This window comes from Salvelinus namaycush, chromosome 1 (genome assembly GCF_016432855.1).
Source record: "Salvelinus namaycush isolate Seneca chromosome 1, SaNama_1.0, whole genome shotgun sequence".
In the NCBI taxonomy this organism is placed as follows: Eukaryota; Metazoa; Chordata; class Actinopteri; order Salmoniformes; family Salmonidae; genus Salvelinus; species Salvelinus namaycush.
The window spans coordinates 57190045-57208554 of NC_052307.1; the positions used below are offsets into that span (position 1 = coordinate 57190045).

Here is an 18510-nt window from a genome sequence, read left to right on the forward strand (position 1 = left end):
TCGATGTCTGTTTTGTTTGTCTTGTCCCGTCCCGTGTATATATCGTTTTTTTCTTCGTATATATTTTGTATATATTTTTTATCTCAATTTCCATCTACGGACTGAACATACTCTCCTGCAACCCGCCTCACCCAATGTGGTATGGATCTGCTATTTTTTATACTTTAGAACCGGAACGCCCTTCAGAAGCTAGCCAGCTAACTAGCTACTAGCTAGTAATCAGTTAGCCACTGCTAGCGGTCATGACCGTTAACTCTGACATCTGCCAGCCTCAGCCTGGTCAATTCCTGCCAGTCTGCACAGCGCAATATCAACCCAGAGCATATCGGACTGCATACCGGATTCCAACCGCAAGCTCTGAACCTTTACTCCGGATCATCGCAGCTAGCTAGCTGCTATCTGAGTGGCTACTCCTGGCTAACGTCTCTGTCCCGAAGCAAGCACCAGTTAGCCTGGAGCTAGGCCCATCTCCCGGCTTGCCGAAGAGATCCATCAGACGATTCCTGGGCTCAATTACCTCTTTTGCTAATTGGCCTGGACACTTTGCTGCCGACACGGATCCATCACGACTGGTCTGCCGACATAACCGTCCGAGGGGGTTTCTGTCCCAAAGCAAGCACCAGTTAGCCTGGAGCTAGCCTGGAGCTAAGCCCATCTCCCAGTTAGCCGAAGAGATCCATCAGACAATTCCTGGGCTCAATTACCTCTTTTGCCAATTGGCCTGAACACTTTGCTGCCGACACGGAGCCCCGCCGATTCATCACGACTGGTCTACCGACGTAACCGTCCGAGGGGGTTTCTGTCCCGAAGCAAGCACCAGTTAGCCTGGAGCTAGCCTGGAGCTAGGCCCATCTCCCGGCTAGCCGAAGAGATCCATCAGACAATTCCTGGGCTTCAATACCTCTTTTGCCAATTGGCTTGGACCCTTTGCTGCTGACACGGAGCCCCACCGATCCATCACAACTGGTCTGCCGACGTAACTGTCCGAGGGGGTTTCAACGGGCTCTCTCATTGCGACATCCTCCTGAGGCCCATCAGCTAGCCTGCTCTCCCCAGCCTGCTAGCTGTCTGAATCGCCGTGCCTCCAGCTCGCCTAGCTACTCACTGGACCCTATGATCACTCGGCTATACATGCCTCTCCCTAATGTCTATGCCTTGTCTATTGCTGTTTTGGTGAGTGATTTTTGTCTTATTTCACTGTAGGGCCTCCAGCCCTGCTCAATATGCCTTAGCTAGCCCTTTTGTTCCACCCCCCACACATGCGGTGACCTCACCTGGCTTAAATGGTGCCTATAGAGACAAAACCTCTCTCACCTTGTCTGTTAATTATGCCTTGAATCTATTCTTTCGCGCCCAGAAATCTGCTCCTTCTACTAGACGACCAGTTCTTTTAGCTTTTAGCCGTACTCTTATCCTACTCCTCCTTTGTTCCTCTGGTGATGTAGAGGTTAACCCAGGCCCTGCAGCCCCCAGCATTACTCCCATTCCCCAGGCGCTCTCATTTGTTGACATCTGTAACCGTAAAAGCACTGGTTTCATGCATGTTCCCTAGGTGACCTAAACTGGGACATGCTTAACACCCTGGCCATCCTACAATCTAAGCTTGATGCCCTCAATCTCACACAAATTATCAAGGAACCTACCAACCCTAAATCCATAACCATGGGCACCCTCATAGATAATATCCTGATCAACTTGCCCTCTAAATACACCTCTGCTGTCTTCAACCAGGATCTCAGTGATCACTGCCTCATTTCCTGCGTGCGTAATGGGTCCGCGGTCAAACGACCACCCCTCATCACTGTCAAACGCTCCGTAAAACATTTCAGCGAGCATGCCTTTCTAATCGACCTGGCCCGGGTATCCTGGAAGGATATTGACTCGTCCTGTCAGTAGAGGATGCCTGGTTACTCTTTAAAAGTGCTCTCCTCTCCATCCTAAATAAGCATGCCCCATTCAAAAAATGTAGAACTAAGAACAGATATAACCAACACAAAAACATCCTGTGGCGTTCTGCATTAGCATCGAATAGCCCCCGCGATATGCAACTTTTCAGGGAAGTCAGGAACCAATATATTCAGTCAGTTAGGAAAGCTAAGGCTAGCTTTTTCAAACAGAAATTAGCTTCCTGTATGGAGCACTAATTCCAAAAAGTTTTGGGACACTGTAACGTCCATGAAGCATAAGAGCACCTCCTCCGAGCTGCCCACGGCACTGAGGATAGGAAACACTGTCACCACCGATAAATCAACGATAATCAATAATTTCAATACGAATTTTTCCACGGCTGGCCATGCTTTCCACCTGGCTACCCCTACCCCGGCCAATATCTTAGCACCACCTGCCCAATACCCCCCCCCCCCCCCCCCCCGCTTCTCCTTCACCCAAATCCAGAATGCTGATGTCCTGAAAGAGCTGTAAAATCTGGATCCCCTACAAATCAGCTAGGCTAGACAATCTGGACCCTCTCTTTCTAAAACGATCCGCTGAAATTGTTGCAACCCCTATTACTAGCCTATTCAACCTCTCTTTCGTATTGTCTGAGATCCCCAAAGATTGGAAAGCTGCCGCGGTCATCCCCCTCTTCAAAGGGGGAGACACTCTAGACCCAAACTGTAACAGACCTGTATCCATCCTGCCCTGCCTTTCTAAAATCTTCGAAATCCACTGACCATTTTGAATCCCACCGTACCTTCTCCACTATGCAATCTGGTTTCTGAGCTGGTCATGGGTGCACCTCAGCCACGCTCAAGGTCCTAAATTATATCATAACCGCCATCGATAAAAGACAGTACTGTGCAACCGTATTCATCGACCAGTCCAAGGCTTTCGACTCTGTCAATCACCGCATTCTTATCGGCAGACTCAAAAGCCTTGGTTTCTCAAATGATTGCCTCGGCTGGTTCACCAACTACTTCTCAGATAGAGTTCAGTGTGTCAAATCGGAAGGCCTGTTGTCCGGACCTCTGGCAGTCTCTATGGGGGTGCCACAGGGTTCAATTCTCGGGACGACTCTTTTGTCTGTATATATCAATGATGTTGCTCTTGCTGCTGGTGATTCTCTGATCCACCCCTACGCAGACGACACAATTCTGTATACATCTGGCCCTTCTTTGGACACTGTGTTAACAAACCTCCAAACGAGTTTCAATGCCATACAACACTCTTTCCGTGGCCTCCAACTGCTTTTAAATGCTAGTAAAACTAAATGCATGCTCTTCAACCGATTGCTGCCCGCACACTCCCGCCCGACTAGCATCACTACTCTGGACGGTTCTGACCTAGAATATGTGGACAACTACAAATACCTAGGTGTCTGGTTAGACTGTAAACTCTCCTTCCAGACTCACATTAAGCATCTCCAATCCAAAATTACATCTAGAATCGGCGTCCTATTTCGCAACAAAGCCTCCTTCATTCATGCTGCCAAACATACCCTCGTAAAACTGACTATCTTACCGATCCTTGACTTCGGCTATGTCATTTACAAAATAGCCCCAACACTCTACTCAGCAAACTGGATGCAGTATATCACAGTGCCATCTGTTTTGTCACCAAAGCCCCATATACTACCCACCACATGCTCTCGTTGGCTGGCCCTCACTACATATCCGTTGCCAAACCCACTGGCTCCAGGCCATCTATAAGTCTTTGCTAGGTAAAGCCCCACCTTATCTCAGCTCACTGGTCACCATAGCAACACCCACCCATAGCATGCGCTCCAGCAGGTATATTTTACTGATCATCCCCAAAGCCAACTTACTTTGGCCGCCTTTCCTTCCAGTTCTCTGCTGCCAATGACTGGAACTAATTACAAAAATTACTGAAGCTGGAGTCTTATATCTCCCTCTCTAACTTTAGCATCAGCTGTCAGAGCAGCTTACCGATCACTGTACCTGTACACAGCCAATCTGTAAATAGCACACCCAACTACCTCATCCTCAAATTATTACTTACCCTCTTGCTCTTTTGCACCCCAGTATCTCTACTTGCACATCATCATCTGCACGTCTATCACTCCAGTGTTAATGCTAAAATGTCATTATTTCACCTCTATGGCCTATTTATTGCCTACCTCCCTACTCTTCTACATTTGCACACACTGTACATAGATTTTTCTATTTTTCTTTTCTATTGTGTTATTGACTGTACGTTTGTTTATGTGTAACTCTGTGTTGTTGTATTTGTCGCACGTTTGTGTAACAGTTTAACTTTAGTCTGTCCCCTCGACCCTGTTACATTTGCTTCATCTTGGCCAGATCGCAGTTGTAAATGAGAACTTGTTCTCAACTGGCCTACCTGGTTAAATAATGGTGAAATAAATAAATAAAATAAAAATGTTGGCCCCGTTATCATAAGACTGTCCTCTGCAGTTCTCAAAAGGAATTTTTAGCTCCTATAATCTTTTGAGAATCAGGGATGCCAAATATTGGCCCGTGGACTCCTCTGCCTCCAAAACCCCCATAAAATGTTCATTATGTGGGGCTCCTCATTCAGTGACACAATTCTAATCACAACTGACAACTGTTCAGTGTGGCTGACATCTGAGGTGCAATCTAGAATGATAGAGAATATTTTTGCTAGCTTGATGTCACTCACCACTATTGAAATGACCTTGATGCTCAACAAATCAATGTTAATTCTGTATTTGGTGGCCAAGGTAGCTGGTGGTGTGACTCGAGGTCCCTTTTTAGACACGGTTAAGGTGCTCTTTCATGTCCGGATTGTGCCTTCAGTTCAACCTCTTTGAGGAAATGTCCATTTGATGGAGAGTACAGTGTTTCTGTGTGTCCCATTAGTGCCAGATTTCTAACTGCCAGAGACTGCACAATAGCAGTCAGACGTGTCAACACCTCTCTCCATCTTATCCTCTCAGCCTCCATAAGTGCCATTTCATGTTTATCAATTGTTTCCATTTTTTTTTATCCTTATTGCCTGTTCTTTCCTTGATTTCATGCAGTTTTGGTGTTCTAGACTGCTCTCGTGTGAAGTCAGAAAATAACTTGCATGTTTCCAGTCTCAGTCGTGAGTTTGCAGCAAAAGCAGAAGAGGCTGTTGTTTCTTTCAGAATACACCAACCAACTTCTAGGGATTTTTTCACCACTCACCAAGGTTTTCCTGAAATACTGGTGGGGGCAAGTTCTTCCATCACTCTCATTCCTTGGGAAAACAAAGTTAGGAGGTACCTCACTTGGTCCTCTGCAAACTAGTTGTGTCCGAATTCTGTCAGTCAGAACTGAAGGCCAGTCAGCAGGGTCTGTAGACAATGGTTCATCCTCAGCAGCAGGATATGGTGGGGATGCTGCTACAGGCATTTCTAATGGAGAGCACATGGGCATAAGTTGACACAAGTTATTCACAGCATTTATAGTGGTGGAACATCCCACATACAAACCCAGTAATAATACAATCATCATTGTTACCTACAATATGGAAACCTAAAACTTTGCAAAAGGGAAACTATTTATTCTGTTTATGTTGTGCAGGGATGCACACATAAACACAAGTGCGTGTACCCACAAACACACACAATTCCCCTTACTGAGCTCAGGACCTAGTCAATACAATCACAGAAAACCTTTATGATGTCACCTCAATGAAAGTTAACCAAATCAATAATGTGCTAGTTACAGTAGGTTGTAATCGTTTTGCTACAGGCTATACACATTATCATGATGAAACTGTGTGAAATTATATCCAATGTTATGAAAGCTAGTTGGACAGAAAACTGAATATTGTCGCCCTATGTGTAATAGCATAGCAAGCAACATAGCAACATAGGCTAACAAACATAAGTGTTATACTAGCCTATTTCATTACATGCATAATTAATTCAGCAAAAAAATAAAGGTCCTCTCACTGTCAACTGCGTTTATTTTCAGCAAACTTAACATGTATAAATATTTGTATGAACATAACAAAATTCAAACACTGAGACATAAACTGAACAAGTTCCACAGACATGTGACTAACAGAAATGGAAAAATGTGTCCCTGAACAAGGGCGGGGGGTCAAAATCAAAAGTAACAGTCAGTATATGGTGTGGCCACCAGCTGCATTAAGTACTGCAGTGCATCTCCTCCTCATGGACTGCACAAGATGTGCCAGTTCTTGCTGTGAGATGTTACCCCACTCTTCCACCAAGGCACCTGCAAGTTCCCAGACATTTCTGGGTGGAATGGCCCTAGCCCTCACCCTCCGATCAAACAGGTCCCAAACGTGCTCAATGGGATTGAGATCCGGGCTCTTCGTTGGCCATGGCAGAACACTGACATTCCTGTCTTGCAGGAAATCACGCACAGAACAACCAGTATGGCTGGTGGCATTGTCATGCTGGAAGGTCATGTTAGGGTGAGCCTGTAGGAAGGGTACCACATGAGGGAGGAGGATGTCTTCCCTGTAACGCACAGCGTTGAGTTTGCCTGCAATGACAACAAGCTCAGTCAGATGATGCTGTGACACACCATGGCGGACCCTCCACCTCCAAATCGATCCCGCTCCAGAGTACAGGCCTTGGTGTAAAGCTCATTTCTTCAACGATATACTTGAATCCGACCATCACCCCTGGTGAGACAAAACCGTGACTCATCAGTGAAGAGCCCTTTTTGCCAGTCTTGTCTGGTCCAGCGACGGTGGGTTTGTGCCCATAGGCAACATTGTTGCCGGCGATGTCTGGTGAGGACCTGCCTTACAACAGGCCTACAAGCCCTCAGTCCAGCCTCTCTCAGCCTATTGTGGACAGTCTGAGCACTGATGGAGGGATTGTGCTTTCCTGGTGTAACTCGGGCAGTTGTTGTTGCCATCCTGTACCTGTCCTGCAGGTGTGATGTTCGAATGTACCGATCCTGTGCAGGTGTTGTTACATGTGGTCAGTCACTGCAAGGACGATCAGCTGTCCGTCCTTTCTCTGTACGCTGTCTTAGGCGTCTCACAGTACGGAATTGCAATTTATTGCCCTGGCCACATCTGCAGTCCTCATGCCTCCTTGCAGCATGCCTAAGGCACATTCACGCAGATGATCAGGGACCCTGGGCAACTTTCTTTTGGTGTTTTTCAGAGTCAGTAGAAAGGCCTCTTTAGTGTCCTAAGTTTTCATAACTGTGACCTTAACTGCCTACCGTTTGTAAGCTGTTAGTGTCTTAACGACCGTTCCACAGGTGTATGTTCATTAATTGTTTATGGTTCATTGAACAAGCATGGAAACAGGGTTTAAACCATTTACCATGAAGATCTGTGAAGTTATTTGGATTTTTATGAATTATCTTTGAAAGACAAGGTTCTGAAAAGGGGACGTTTCTTTTTTTGCTGAGTTTTTTATACTCATAAAGAGATGACATAGCTGCATACCTTTATCTTTTGCGCGTTTCTCCTCTTCTTCTTCCCTCTTTTTCCTAAACTGGGCACCTGATGTCTTAGACCTTTTCTTATCCATTTGTGTTGATTTGGCACTAATACATTACCCATCCCCCAACACTGTCAACCAAGAGTCAAGACTAAACCAATTCACCTTGGTGGTGTGCAGACTAATTTATATTATTCTTAACAATTTTGCACAAACCAGAAAAAAATTCAACAAAATGTCTGTGAAGCTATATATTCACAGTATTATGAATGAATTGTGGTTTATTCCGTAGCATTTTGTAGTGTGACTTATTTACTAATTGCATTAGTAACGTACAAAGTTAGAGGTGCGCTATTTGATAGATTCCCCCGCTCCCCCTACCTCGGGCTTCCAGTCGGGGTCCTGAGGTCAACCTACCCCCGCCCCCCTCTCCATCTCGTACTTCTGAGTGGGAGACCTTCCCAGGCAGTAGCCTGCCTAGCTCACAAACTAGAATCAGGGCGCCCACTCCGACAAGGTTAATTGACCCACAGTCCCACACGGTGACATGACATCATTGACGTGACGTGCAAATGAGCGATAGAAAACCGATCGCGCAAATGTCACCATACATTTTTTTGGGGTGCAGGCGCCCCGTGATGCCGCCCTGGTCGGCTGCCCATGTCACCCATCGCTAAATCCGCTGCTGATTACGGTCATTACTCATTCTAAGCTTTTTAGTCGGTTGTTTAGTAATATGGGTTATTTGAGTGTCATGCATCATTATGGTTCCTATAAAGTTTCTCTATAAATGCATGCACAGGCATTTAGAAAAACACAGGGACTTGTCCTTCAGCAACTGTTGTGATTCATGTTGGATCAATAAAGCTGGAGACAGTACATGACTCACTCATAATAAAAATCTTGAACAATTCTTAAGTCATACTGGTGCATTTTACATTGAGATGGATAAACAAGAACACATGAAAGTCCATTTCTCATTCCTTTGATCATTGGTTTCTATGTGTGCTTGCTGTGTAGTGTATGTTTCTATATGTGTTTCCTATGACAACGTGAAACATTTGTGAATCAGTATGGGTGTGTGTGTGTGTGTGTGTGTGTGTGTGTGTGTGTGTGTGTGTGTGTGTGTGTGTTTGTGAATCTGTTTGCATCAAAGTGTGAGATGAGCGGCAGTTCACTTGAGAGGGGTCTGTCTTTGAGCCAGGTAGAGGCCAGGTGGCTTGGCTGGTGTAGCCCTCCCCTCTAGGCCTTGGGCCCACCTACAGCGCCAGGTACAGTCTGGGGCCTGATAAGGCTCTACTCTCTCTCTCTCTGGGTTCTACTTCTAGTGCCTCTTACCAAAGAGTCCCAGATGGTTTGGACCAGGGCCAAATGGTACGCTTTCTGATCACATCATGTAAAGTATGTTTAAAGGCCCTGGGGCCCAAATGTATGGGGGAAAAAGGGGTTGGCACTCTTCTCACTAAATCATTCAACTGAATATTATTTGTGACAGTAACTTGTTTTATTGTTTTCATTTGGGAAGAGTGTAGAAGTCTGTTGCTGTTAAACATTCTGATTTGTTTCGTCCTTCCAACTAAAAGTCCCAATACGACATATTATTTTACATTTATATTTTATCCGAATTTGACTGGTCATGTCGGAAAAACATTTGTAAAAGTGACGTAAAGAGAAACACTACACAAGCAGGCGTTAAAAAATATTTGCCCCCTTTTATGATTTTCTCTACTTTTGCATATTTTTGATACTGAATGTTATCAGATCTTCAATCAAACCAAATATTAGATAAAGGAACCTGAATTTACAAATAACAAAAAATATATATACTTATTTAATTGATTTAATTAACAAAGTTATGCATCACTTAATTCCCCTGTGTGAAAAAGTAATTTCCCCCTTACACTCAATAACTGGTTGTGCCACCTTTAGCTGCAATGACTGCAACCGAACACTTTGTGTAGTTGTTGATCAGTCCCTGACGTTGCTATGGATGAATTCTGGCCCACTCGTCGATGCAGAACTGCTTTAACTCAGCGACATTTGTGGTTTTCAAGCATGAACTGCTCATTTCAAGTCCTGCCACAACATCTGAATTGGGATTAGGTCTTGACTTTGACTAGGCCATTCCAAAACTTCAAATTTGTTTCTTTTTAGCCATTTTCATGTAGACTTCATTGTGTTCTGGATCATTGTCTTGCTGCATGACCAAGCTCTGCTTTAGCATCAGCTCACAGATGGATGGCCTGACATTCTCCTGTAGAATTCTCTGACACAGAGCAGGATCCTGAGGCGGCAAAGCATCCCCAAACCATCACACTATCATCACCATGCTTGACCGTTGGTATGAGGTTCTTACTGTGGAATGCAGTGTTTGGTTTTCACCAGACATAATGGGACATAATGGGTTCCCATGACCCAGTCTACCCGAAGTGGTACGACTTTCTTCCCATCTTGACCAAACATGTATTCCAGTAAACACCGCCACCACCAGGCCGTTCCTCCTGATGTCAAAAATAGAAGTGTATAATGAATTATTTTTGTATGAACTTTTGCCGTTTAGATGGAATTTCATCAATCTACGTTGTTAGATTTGTGGAAATATATCATGCAATCTGTCCTTTAACCCTCTTTCAGTAAGTAGCCCTATCAGACACACACAAATCAGTTAGCACGTCGATTTGTTTGAGGGCATAAAGAGATGGAGAGAAAAAAATACAAGCGCTGATTCAAAGGAAATGGGCAATGTCTTTCTCCTGACATCTGGCTTAAAAGTGATGAAATATTTTAAAACCTGTAATCGCCTCAAGATCAAAGTAAAACGGGGGAAATCCCACCACACACTCTGTATGTAAAAATGTTCTCTCTACTGCTTCGCAAAACTCCTTTAATTTGCTTTGCAGTAATAAACCCTTGGAAATGTTACTAGGTGTAACACTGCTGCTTGTTTGGTTGTGATTTTTGACACAATTTCTTGGGACAATAGTTTAGGTCAAATAGTTTATACAGGAAACAACATCTGCCATGTATCACCTTAAAACTAAACATCATCCTAGCTACACTCAGCTCTCCAGATAATCACATTGATCAGTGGTCTATGAGAATCTGTGCTAATGTTAAGCATAACATTGACCATTTTACATCAAAGGTGAGTCATGTCTCCCCTGAAACATATGATCTTGAGTTTTGGATGAGATAACAGTCAGACTGTGGTCTTCAGCAGCGATTAGGACTGGGATAACTGGGATGGAAGGATAACTGGGATAAAGGGTTAAGCTTGGAGTTCAGTATTGAAAGGCAATTACCCAGTCCTGTAGACTGTTTGGGCTCTCAATGACAGAGAAAAATAAACAGTGTGAGAGACCCCCCACTGTACCCCTCCACCCAATGTGTGTGTAACCGATGTGAAATGGCTAACTAGTTAGCGGTGGTGCGCGCTAATAGCGTTTCAATCGGTGACGTCACTCGCTCTGAGACCTTGAAGTAGTTGTTCCCCTTGCGCTGCAAGGGCCGTGGCTTTTGTGGAGCGATGGGTAATGATGCTTCGTGGGAGGCAGTTGTTGATGTGTGCAGGGGTCCCTGGTTCAAGCCCAGGTAGGGGCGAGGAGAGGGACGGAAGCTATACTGTTACATTGATGCTGTAGATCCGGATCACTGGTTGCTGCGGAAAAGGAGGAGGTCAAAAGGGGGGTGAGTGTAACCGATGTGAAATGGCTAGCTAGTTAGAGGTGGTGCGCGCTAATAGCGTTTCAATCGGTGACGTCACTCGCTCTGAGACCTTGAAGTAGTTGTTCCCCCTGCAAGGGCCGTGGCTTTTGTGGAGTGATGGGTAACGATGCTTCGTGGGTGTCAGTTGTTGATGTGTGCAGAGGGTCCCTGATTCGAGCCCAGGTAGGGGCGAGGAGAGGGACGGAAGCTATACTGTTACATGTGTTCATGTTACATCTTCTGATTGATGACCCCATAACCCAAGTGTGGATGCTGGAAGTGTTAAGTACAGAGGATCCAATTATGATATATGCTGAGGTTAGCCAATACAGTATATCATTTGATTTTGCCTAATGTGTCGTCTTCAGTGAATCTCCCAAAAATGATGACCATGACTAAATCCTGACAAAAAATGACATAGGAACAGTGATTAATCTAAGTCAAATATCACTCCTCAAAACAACATAAAAAGTCATCTGAAGTATTCCATGCATGCTCAATGGCAAAAAGCATATGGCATCGGTGGTATGTCGTGCAGACAAAACAGGGTTATTTCTGCTCAGTTACGGAAAATCACATGGGCAAAGGACGAGCACTGACTGAGTGACAGGCAAACATATGGCTGCCACAGTGGCAACCACTAAAAGCACCAAAAATAAAATCTAGGAGAAATATACAGAAATCCTCCCCCTAAAATGCTTGCAGATATGACCAGCAATGAAATTACAAGGAAATGAGGACCGTAAATGAGGAGCAGATACAGGGAGCAGTATACGGATGCCGGCAAAATAATCTGCCAACTCAAGCCACGGCTGGAAAAGGGACTGCCACACAATAAGCAAACAAACAAATTAAAAACAAACAAAACTAATGGAAGAAAAGAGAATGGGAAAAACCTCTAAAAAGTCTCTAAGGTTACCCTTTGGTTATGACCTCATTGAGTGTTTGTGTTATTGGGTAAATAATTTGATTCAAAACAGAATTCACTAATTCTCTTTGCCAGTTCCCAGTGCAAACGCTGAGGAAACTGCTGTGGCTTGCTTATGATAGCATAAGTGTTGCATATTGAAATGACAGCAAGTGAGAGTTCTCGGTTCACAATATGCACATTTGTTAATCATGTCTTTTGTTATCAGATGTCCTGCTGCGGTTTCTGGGATTTTATATCCGTCCCCACGAGAACCGCACTGGTTACATGTATTCGTAATGTGATATCTTGTATTGCTCGCCTGAAACAAACAACTTAGCTGTCTGACAGGCTCAAATGAACAGAGAGGCTTGGGTGAACTTCTTGACTTTTGGGGCATTTTGGACAGTTGGTTAAGCGTACCGTATATAAACTCATCTGTGAACACAGTGGTGTGGTGTGGCCTTTTTCAGTTTGGGGCCATCTGTGGCCACTCTACCCTGCATTGTCAGGACTGAAAAGAGAGAAGAGAAACATCAGAAAACAAGAACCATCTGGTAAACAACCACATTGTAGTCAAAGCAAAATGTGCTTTCCTGCCCTCTGTCCTACTTGCAATTTAACAGTTCCATAGGTTGAGCACATTAGGAGGGCTGTGGGTGACTGGCCTGACACCGTCGATGGCAACCGCAGTATCTCGGAAAGATAATAAATATTAACTGCACAGACAACCACACTCATAGAAAAATGTGTTCATGCAGAACCCTTTACACAAAGGGTTCTACATGGAACCGAAAAGAGTTCTACCTGGAACCAAAAAAGGGTTTTCCTATGGGGACAGCCAAATAACCCTTTTGGAACCCTTTTTTCTAAAATGATGTCATAAACTGGCATATTTTGTTTTGGCTAAGTGTACAGTTTTGTTAAAAAAATTATTTAACCTTTATTTAACTGGGCAAGTCAGTTAAGAACAAATTCTTATTTTCAATGACGGCCTAGGAACAGTGGGTTAACTGCCTTGCTCAGGGGCAGAACGACCTATTTTTACTTTGTCAGCTCGGGGATTCCATCTTGCAACCTTTCAGTTACAAGTCCAACGCTCTAACCACTAGGCTACATGCCGCCCCAATAAGAATAAGAATCATAAGAATCATAAAATATAATAACTCCAATCATAGGTACACAACCGTATGGTAAATACTGTCTATAATACCAAATAACAGGCAGGGAGCTTATGGCACTGAAAAGCTATAGACAGAGAACTGCAGAAGTAGACTATACCTTGGCCCAGTCGCAGCTGTCCTCTGTCAGCTCCCAGACATGGCAGGAGCTCAGGGGGCTTGCTGTGACACAGGTCACAGATGTGAAAGTGTGAGAAGTTGGTGGAGTGAGAGGTAATGGGTAGCTCCAGCTGAGGTGTCAGTGTGCTACAGGTTGCCTAGACTGCGTCATGTCATGAGTGCAAAACATCCTACCCATACAGCCCACAGATACATAAATATTAGAACACATGAATAGGCAAATACTCTGATTCTGAATAATTTCACATGGTCTAGTCAGTGAAGCTGGTTGGCCGAGGCTAGTGGCAAGGCCCCCAACCTTTTTAGATACCCCTACCCGAGGTATAACAAAACACAACCATGTTATTCCATATATCCCATATTTGAAATGGATGGATGTGTAACAATATTTTACTGCAAAAGTGGTTAAATTGATAGATTGTGACCCACCCCTTAACTCAGTACAGAATGATTTTGGGCTCCCGAGTGGCGCAGTGGTCTAAGGCACTGCAGCTCAGTGCTAGAGGCGTCACTACAGACCCTGGTTCGATTCAAGGCTGTATCACAACCGCTCGTAATTGGGAATCCCATAGGGCGGCGCACAATTCATCCGGGTTAGGGTGTAGCCTGGGGTAGGTCGTCATTGTAAATAAGAATTTGTTCTTAACTGACTTGCCTAGTTAAATGTTTTTAAATTAAAATAATGCCTGGTTAGAGGGGTTTGGCCACATAAGCTCATGTAACTCAATATTGCTCAAATTTGGAATACAAGTAGTCAATTGTATGCCTTGCATACAGAAACAAACAACATTAGGATTTCTGAAATAATTGTGGAAATATAGACCTGTAAACACACAGATGCAATAGGTGGAAATACAAACTATGAATATTTATTTACGAATGTAAATTCGATTTTTCGGTAGCTGTTCAATAGACAACTTTCCAAGTCAAATGTCCTCCCATTCAGTGATGTATGGTCCTGCCTGACAAAAATACATACAGTTACACTTTTGTTGATGTTGTGGCTATTGTAATTGGCTCTAAGGAAAACAAGTGGGCTCAGACATTGAAATTACATTTTTTTCCTTAAAGGATTTGGTATCTTTAGCCCCTAATCTTGCAATTAGGTCAGGGGGCCATCAAAGATTATCTTTATATTTTGCCTAAAATCCAATATGGCGTCCAAAATCCAATATGGCTGCCATAATAACATTTGATGGAGGTAAAATCACATGTAAATATAAAATGTGTAAATGAGAGGCATTTTTCAGAAATGTGTGCATTTTATTCTGAATCCAATATTCCCAATATGATTACACTCAAACACCTTCGCCTGCATGTAAGTAGCCCTTGTTCATTTTGTATTGTGTTATTCTGTCTTTAATTTTTTTTCATAAGGTTCTTGGTATATCTAGGACTATGAGTGGCACTGCCATGCCTCTGTTGTGTTTGAATAGCCGAAGCCAACTCGTTTTTCAATGTGTGTTCATGCTTAATCTCAGCATATCAACAATGGGCAATTCCACACAATATAACAACCAAGTTACAGAAAATAAACCATTATACAATAGTAGTGTATATGTACAGCCCTATTTTCCCCATTAAAGCTAAGTGTGCAAGGTTGATTCAAAGTCTTTGAGGTGACCAGGACTTGAGTGTGTCCTCAAAGGGTGTGGAGACAAAGTAGCCAGTGGTGGTTGTAGTTCTGGGGTCTGACCAGTGGCCAGTGGTGGTTGTAGTTCTGGGGTCTGACCAGTAGCCAGTGGTGGTTGTAGTTCTGGGGTCTGACCAGCTTGCACAGCTAACTGGTCATTCTGGGCAAGATGCAGCGACAAGGGTAATATCCATGTATGACTGGCAGGGTATTGGGGCTGTGGGGTGATCCGTTTCCATTTCTACAGTTAGCTAAATGCATTCAGGAGATGCAGCTTGCATACCAAAGAGACCCATTGACTAACTGGAATGTTACCCTAGCCAGAATGATGCTGGGAATATTCCAGTAGTGGAATGGTTGGTTGTCTGGTTGTGAAGGAAAGTCTGTGAAAGGGCTGTCACAAACAGACTTGCCTTTAGATCTTTCCAACGCCTAATTGGCCTGTGGGTGGAGTTTTGTATGTTGAATGTGGCAAAAAAAATAGCACAGCTCCACACACATATACATTTGAAGATGATCCCTGAGCTTTGATGGAAAAGTAAAAAGGTTGCAGAGGATCAAGCATGGTACACAGAGGCCACTATCTCACAGTCAATCCCCAGCCACCATAAATAATCACATAGAGCAAGTTTTACCTCTTGTTTGCCATGGCATATGTTATTGGGTTGTTGGAATTACTACACAGAACACCATATTGGATTTGGAATCAAACCTGGGGGGGGGGGGGGGGGGGTTTGGCTAACCAATGTTCCCTCAAATTTCTTTGGGCACTGAGAAGATTTCAGGTCTGCTGAGCGCAAACTTTAACGTTGTTAAAATTCTGTGCAACTTCCAGCACGCATATTGGCTCCCGAGTGGCGCAGTAGTCTAAGGTGCTTGAGGTGTCACTACAGACACCCTGGTTTGATTCCAGGCTGTATCACAACCAGCTGTGATTGGGAGTTCCAAAGGGTGGTGCACAATTGGCCCAGCTTCGTCCGGGTTTGGCCGGTGTATGCCATCATTGAAAATAAGAATTTGTTCTTAACTGACTTGCCTAGTTAAATAAAGATTTAATTAAAAAATCTAATATATATATACTGTGAACACCGAGGCTGTACCTGCTTTAAGTTACAGTTATGGCTATTTGATCATTATGTAAGCCTACCAGAGTGGCCTACCATCAAAAACAATGGAGGAAATGCATCCCTTAACATGGAAATAGCTGTTCTATCATTCAGCCTACAGTAGCAGACAATGTGTGGTGTTCAATGTAGGCCTACATTCCATGAGACTTTTGAAAAAAACATGCAGGGCTTGACATTAACCTGTTATCAACTTGTCCTTCAGACAAGGATGTGACTGAAAATATTGTTGTGTTGTTTGATGCAAGAAACCACTTTACAAAATAAAACACATTATTATTCCCATAGCATTATTACAGAGAATCAGACAAATTATGCTACCCTCTGCCTATTGGCTACTTACCGTAGTTTATTGAAGCCGGTCTCCAAATACACCACTGCCCCATTAACACAAAAACATGCTCTTTACCTGACTTAATGTACACGTTTTGTGCTCTTGTAGGAAGCAATCACTCCCCTATCGCTGACTTCAAATTATCTATAACTGGGTCAATAACTCACTAATTAGCAAACAAAACGTGCAAGTGGCTACATGCAGCTCTTGCTTTGATCTCAAAACAAGCGCATTTACTCATGACCGCTCATTCCGTAAACAGTCCAGTTCAAAGTTATCTTCACAGATAAAAAAAAAGTCAACTTCACAGATCCATATATGGCAATAGGCTATTTGCATATAGGCCTACTGCAGCTCTAAACCTCACTTGTCTGTGTAGATTACGGGCTGTGTCGTGCGTGTCAGATGCGTTCTGCCTTCAACAAAATCTCCTGCAGTTAGTTTTGCATACTAAGTCTTGCATAGTTCGTTTTTGTTTCGGTATGTTGCATTGAAAGTGGCTAATATTGCGTTGATTCGATCACAAGTTCTACAGTAAAGGGAACGTTGATAGTGATAGCTAACAGGGGAAACTCTAGAAAATTGAATGAAGTTCCATCTCGTGCATGGGTTGAAACTGTTTTCTTCTGCGCGGCAGTCCGGGGTGAGCTGGGCGGCAGTCTCCGGGCTACTGCGCGCAGTTTAGAAGCGTACGTTACCCCTAACATAATTTCAAGAGTACGGGTTTAACAGGGCCGGTTTCAGGCATACACGACGTAAAAGGTCGTTTAGGGGCCCCAGCCGCTAGTATTGGCCACTAGCCTATACTCTTCTTGACAAAGGTGGGATAGTGTCCAAGCCACTGACACATTCGCTAAATGAAAAAAACATACTAGGCTGCTCGACTGAAAAACTAACCCCAAATGTGCAAAAAATGATCCTTTTATGTTTACACGTAATTCACCAATTTGCGTGAATGACCTGTTGTAGAATAGAAAGGTTTGCCTATAATAAGCCTATAATAACAAATAGTTTATTCATCTTTACTCTGGCCCTACATTTCATACAAAGGTCAGTCAGGTGGGCAATTTCTTATACAACTCCAGAAGTGGAATGAAAATCTGACCTTGAATTATAGGCTACACAATTTACATCCAATCAAATACTTTCTGTATCTTCCTTGATGTGGTATTATTAATTGAAGAGCTTTATATTCTTTCCCACTGGTTCAACGTCTAGTTTTGATTTACATTTGGTTAGTTGTCAACTAAGGTCAATTCAACAACAAAAAATGTCCTTGCAAATCCAATCAGTTTCCACATGATTCAACATTATCACATAGATTTTTGGGGGGTTGAAATGACGTGGAAACAACGTTGATTTAACCTGTTTTTGCCCGGTGGGTTGTGCGGGGAGCACGAATTTGTTCAACTCAACACTGAGCCAAAGAGAGTTAAACGCTTTCCTGCACAACAGTAGGCTACTCATCTCAGAGAAGATGATGCTCTTTGCTGATTGGCCCATCTCCGTTTCCACCCGCTGGTGCTACTTACGGTCTGCAGGAGCTGACTGTCACTGTTCACTGTAGAGAGCACAGTCAGCACTCCGGCGATTTGCTACCTGTTTCAGAAAGACGCACGAGTGCGCTTTACCTCTCCAGGCACAGCCAAATGGACCCGGCGGACTAGACGTGATCACATGTAAAAGGCACCTAAAGAAATCAGCAATGTCTTACAGTTGCATTACCCGCTGCCACAGGTTATTACTTCTGTGTTTTTTGAGGAGGTAACAGAGGAGGATATTGCATGCCAACATGGATTGCCTTTTTCTTTTGATATGGACTTTGCCTATCCCACTTGTCAGCTGCACATCAGTGAAGATTTTATCCACTCTGTGGTTCTGGAACACATTGAAGGCAGGTGACAATTAACTGTATCATCAGATATACTTTTAAATTGCAGTACACTGTTGCGCTTGTTGTGCCATTAACTTGTTGCTACCTGTCGTTTTGCAGACGCTGCATATCTACTGCTCACATTCCATTTACTCTGTTTCGTCCACTTTTGCCAGTGACACCAGTGGACTGAATCATGGTTTGTATTTTGCACGGGCCAGTTGTTTACTTCTCTCCATAACTGATAAGACAATGGTTACTAACAGCATTGTAGTCTGCAGCAGTCTGTAA

General features: G+C 43.7%; 1 protein-coding gene across 1 annotated transcript in view; it reads left to right on the top strand.

Moving 5' to 3' along the window:
- adamts18 (ADAM metallopeptidase with thrombospondin type 1 motif, 18) overlaps positions 1-18510 on the top strand; it is a 75991-nt gene that overhangs the window by 10836 nt on the left and 46645 nt on the right. Inside the window, exon 3 of the mRNA XM_038999117.1 lies at positions 18396-18418. Within this exon, the coding sequence (XP_038855045.1) occupies positions 18396-18418 (23 nt within the window). The remainder of the gene's footprint in view (positions 1-18395; positions 18419-18510) is intronic.